The sequence below is a fragment of the Acanthisitta chloris genome, unplaced genomic scaffold (assembly GCF_000695815.1).
Source record: "Acanthisitta chloris isolate BGI_N310 unplaced genomic scaffold, ASM69581v1 scaffold20584, whole genome shotgun sequence".
Lineage (NCBI taxonomy): Eukaryota > Metazoa > Chordata > Aves > Passeriformes > Acanthisittidae > Acanthisitta > Acanthisitta chloris.
The window spans coordinates 19,232-24,165 of NW_008671266.1; the positions used below are offsets into that span (position 1 = coordinate 19,232).

Below are 4,934 nucleotides of genomic sequence, written 5' to 3' on the forward strand. Positions count from 1 at the left end.
GTGAAGATGACTATGAAGTCACTATTACACTGAATTATGCTCTTGCCACAGACAAGGTCAGTTCAGGGGATGAGGCCTGTTGATTGGCAGCTGGTCTAAAACTGTTGCTAGACTAGTCAGTGTAATGCTGATATATTCCAAATTCAGGTCTAAACAAGAAATTCTTTTGTTCAGAGGGTGTTAACTTATCACTTCAGAGAACAGACTATTTTTCTTTCTTTGTTGGAGCTGGATGAACAGGTATCTCTATCTGATTAAGCCAGACTTTATGGATATGTTGCTATCATCTTGCATTTCATTAGTTTGCTATTAATATTAACATTCATCTTTCAGCTGATGTTGTTTGATGATTCTAGCTCCTCCTAGCTTTTGATCTTAGATCTTGCTTTCCTTTGCCCTGCAAATTGTGCTCTGAAGAATCAAGCTTAGTAATTTTTAATAGTTTGGAGATAACATTTGTCAGAGCTCCCGTTAACTGTGTTGAAAATCTGGAATCCCTATCTCCAGAATTACCATGTTCCAAAAACCACCCACATACTCATTTCCAGCTTCTCAAAGATGAAAATCTACCATTTAAAAAATCCAAAATTCAGACTTTATCTCTTGTGTTGCCTGAAAAGGTATATCACATCTTTCCAGAAGTGAGGAGTTAATCAGATCTCTCAACTGGTAGAAACACTTTCATTTGGATGAGAATCTTCATTTCATTAAGTGACATTGTGTTACTTGGGTTTTTTCTAAATCAAAACAAATAGCTAACACAAGTTTTAGAAAAAATTGCTACATTACTTTGCTTCAAAACAGAGTTCAATTATATATGATAATGTGTAGTGATAATTTGACACTGATATGAAAAGCCTGTGTATTTTCTCATATGCTCTGTTTTGTGCCACTAAGATTATAACAGGATTACATGACAATCTTACTAACTGCCTGCATGTGATGATTCTACAGGATATGCATACTAATAAACCAGTGAAGTTCAGCAGTCATTACCTGAATACTGTAACAGAAGTCAGAGATGGACAGGATGACAGTCAGACTAGTTTTGGTGAGATTTTTTTTCCCCATCTTTACAAAAGACCATAGACATAGTAATTGAGAATACAGAAGTAGTGCTTGGAAGCTTAGACACCGAGGCAGGCAAGGTACTACACTGGTACATTCTGTGCTTACTTACATTGATCTTTTGTGTCTCACAACATGTCTGAGATTTAAGCAATGTACAGACTCTCTCAAAAACTCATGGGAATGCTTCATCCCTAGAGAGCAGCTGAGGAGACCAGTAAACTAGCAGTGTTTCTGTTATAGTGATAAACTTTAGATGTTTCACATACTCTTTTACAATAGGAGCCATAAATGTCAATATTATCTCCTTCTGAGCTGTGCCAGGGATTTCAGCATTGGTGTATGTGCCAAAACAAGAAATGATGAAATACATTCATTCCAGACCTGGTTTTCAGAGATGCTTAACTTGTATCTCCCATTAGTGTCAGCAACAGCTTAGCATTTTAGGCATCTCATATTGGACTTAGGTTTTCATTAAATGAACTATTTGTAAAGTCAGCATTAGAATTCAGAATTTCCTATAGCATCATTTGACATACTTCAGTTCCTGTATTTCATCCACTTTGTGCTTCCAGTCTGAGACTTGACAAGAGGCAGCCACGGCACTGGGAATTGGGTTTTTTTGGTGTGTCAATAATGTGACTGCAATTCCAGGCACTCAAGTAGCATCAGCTCAAAGGACCCTCACGTTCTGCACAATTTCTTTATCACCCTCCTGCACATTGGTTAGATTATGTCTCTTAAAAGTAGTGGATGTAATTATCTATGCGTGGTCCTCTAGTCTTGTCCTTAAGTATTTGGGGGCCAAACTGCATGGAAAAATTGTAAGGTTTTTGGTCAAAACAATTCATGAATCTGAGTCAAGCCTGTTGAATAGCTGCAGCTAGTTAGAAGAAAACCACACACCCCCTCAACTCCATATTTCATTGAACCTTCATTTCAAAATAGCAAATTTTGAAGACTGCCTGAGTGTAAACCTTTTTGTTAAAATCAGTCTGATGTGCCACAAATATTTCATCACTTTCTCATGTAGAAAACTGATAAATATTGCTTTGATTTAAAAACAAAATGAAGTATTTTTGTGGATAAATTATTTCCAGATCTTTCCCCCAAGTTCTTATTAGGATACCAACTTTGCTTTTAATTAACACTTGTTTTCCTTTCTTGTAGACAAGGATGATCATTATCTTTTCCATTCAAGAGGCAAAATAAAGAGAACAAAGTCAAGAACACTTACAGGAAAAGAAGATAAGCTCTCTGTAGGTATCTTCAACTCCCAGCTTTGTTAAAAAGAATCATAGAATTTAGGGGTTGGAATGGACCTTACAGATCATCAAGTCCCAACCCCCCCTGCCCTGGGCAGGGACACCTCCTCACTAGGTCAGGTTGCTCAAGGCCTCATCCAGCCTGGCTTTGAACATTGCCAGGGTCAGGGAAGCCACCACATCCCTGGGCAACCTGTGCCACTGTCTCACCACCCTTATTGTAAAAAACTTTTTCCTAATTTCTAACCTAAACTTCCCCTCTTCAATTTGAGCCCATTACCCCTTGTCCTACCATTGCAGTTCCTCACAAAGAGTCCCTCTCCAGCTCCCTTGTAGGCCCCTTCAGATACTGAAAAGTTGCTATGAGGCCTCCACTGTTCTAAAAGCTGCTGTTCTATTCAATTCCTTCCCTCATCCATTTCAATTTAATATGATAAACCTCACTAAAGCCTGCCAGGCTTCTGGTGTATTCTGTATCCTCATTCATTTTCCTTAGTTTTATTTCCTAGACCACTTCTCCATGTACCAAGACAGTTTCCTTAGGTAAGAAGTACATTGCTCATTGCTCCCATGCGGGCACAACACCACAGCTCCCCATGAGGCAGTTCTGCTTGGATCAGAGGGAGAGAAGTACATCCAAGTCCTGTTATGCTATGTGCTCTAGCTGGGCTACACCACAGCCTGCACAGAGCTGGTTGGCACTGCTGAAGGGCCAGTGCCTGCCTGAGGCTTAGCAGTCCTATCACACAGCTGTGTCGCTGTAGGAAGAGGCATCCAAGAATTCCTAAGTTACACTGCATTTACCTGCAAGCCACTTGACTAAGTCTGGTAACTTGCAAAGAATTTACGTAGCTTAAAGCAATCTGTTCTTTATTCACAGCTGAAATTCAAGAACACGAAAGAGGAATGCAGAGGGGAAACCAGCATATGATTTGGCTGTTAGAACTGCAGATAATTAAGGTTTTTAGTTGATCCAAGTAAGTCTGGACAGAGAGCAGTGGACAGACTTATGAAAACCAGGAATATTGGTCTCATCAGTGTGTTATTTCAACTACCCTTTTTCCCCAAAATAAAGCTGGAAGTTCTTTGACTTTGGGAGCACCTAATTGCATGTCCAGTTCTGTCTACAGAATTCACAACCCACTACAATTAGCTTGGGCCCTGTAGCTGTCAAACACTTTGTCCAAGATAACCCCATCCCTCTGCAGCATCTCACAGCACAGTTCTTCACTGACTGTACTCTGCTCTACAAAATTCCTTTCCTTTCCAAACCTGTGCAAGGGAAAGGAACAAAACAAACCTTTCCGGGCACAAATAGATTTGAATGTCTTTGAAATATCTTTAAAGCTGCTTGAGAGTTTGACACTTGAGCAACAGCACTGCAAGCTGTACTTTGATGAGTTTATTTTCTGTTTTGAAGCTAAAACTGCATTCAGTGCAGCCCATTGCATTAAAGGGCAGATTCTCATCCCCCAGAAAATCGAGTACAATTTCTTTGCTGTTCTGCCTTCAACTTTTATTTATAAGTGCATCAACACAAGGCAGCAGCCAACTGCAAATAGAAGCTTACAAGGATACCAGGCACACTGAGATTTGATACAATTCAACGTTATTAGTCATAATCCTAAATCCCTGAAGGATTTTTAAAACTCCTTCCCCAGTTTATATCCCAGAGTATCCAAAAACGTTGGTATATTCAGTATAAAAATGGAAATGCGTGTCAACTCTTGCCATAAAATGCAAGTTTTAGCACCAGAGGTACCAGTATCTCTACAACACAATATCTCTAAACAGCTGGATTTAAAAAAAAACCTCAAACAATAAAAGAACAAGCAGACCCACAAGTAGTAATCTTTAATTAAACTAAGAGAACGATTAGGAGAATCCCTGTGGAAAAAGATTACGTATGCAAGGCATCAAACTCCAGATACTTCCCAGACAGACTGAGGTGATCAATGTAGAATTCATTCTGCTGCTCATGGAGACAGCCAGTCTGGAAACAGCCTTGGGAAATGCAGCCATTCAGGCACAGCACATGTACAAGACAGGTGTCACTGGCAAGTGTGAGGCTGCAGCAGTCTAGGAGGCCAAATTCTTTATTTTACAACGTGCTTTCTTGGCTGCATCTTCAAGCTCAGTCATCTTCTGAGAAATACCTCTTTTCTGCAAAGAGCAAAAATAATTCATTACTGTCTATCACCAATTGAACATTGTTCAGCTTCAAGGGAGAAGCAGTTTACATCTTGCCTAAAGCAGCAGCTGAGGACCAGGAAAGGACAGACCTGACCCAGCATGAGTCTGGCAGCAGCAAGGCACTTTGGTAAGGCACAGTGAGGCCAGCTAAACAACCCCAAGAGTACAGACTAAATAACTCTTCCAGCACCGCTGTGGATGGAGACACATCACAGTACCGACGTGTACGTACAATTGACTTTTTTATCCGCATTTTGTCCAGCTTCAGGAACTCCTGCAGTGTCAGGCTATCAGGGTCTTTCTGAAGGGAAAGAAAAGCACATTCCGCAGAATGCTTTCTGTGTTCCTCCCTGAGAAAAGGAGAAAACAAAGGAGAAACCAGTAGCTCACAACAAGACAGACGCGGCC

General features: G+C 40.3%; 2 protein-coding genes across 2 annotated transcripts in view; one reads left to right on the forward strand and one right to left on the reverse strand.

Annotated features, from left to right (window-relative positions):
* DZANK1 (double zinc ribbon and ankyrin repeat domains 1) overlaps positions 1–3,423 on the forward strand; it is a gene marked incomplete at its 5' end in the record, with an annotated part of 22,089 nt that extends 18,666 nt beyond the window's left edge. Inside the window, 5 exons of the mRNA XM_009074038.1 lie at positions 7–56; positions 955–1,051; positions 2,239–2,331; positions 2,924–2,988; positions 3,316–3,423. Of these exons, the coding sequence (XP_009072286.1) occupies positions 7–56; positions 955–1,051; positions 2,239–2,331; positions 2,924–2,988; positions 3,316–3,423 (413 nt within the window). The remainder of the gene's footprint in view (positions 1–6; positions 57–954; positions 1,052–2,238; positions 2,332–2,923; positions 2,989–3,315) is intronic.
* Positions 3,424–3,466: 43 nt separating this feature from the next.
* LOC103801622 (baculoviral IAP repeat-containing protein 5-like) lies at positions 3,467–4,876 on the reverse strand (the record flags this gene model as incomplete). The annotated part of the gene is made up of 2 exons (XM_009074039.1): positions 3,467–3,605; positions 4,745–4,876. Coding segments are annotated over 2 exons (271 nt in total), but the record flags the coding sequence as incomplete, so codon positions are not given.
* Between the last annotated feature and the right edge of the window lie 58 nt (positions 4,877–4,934).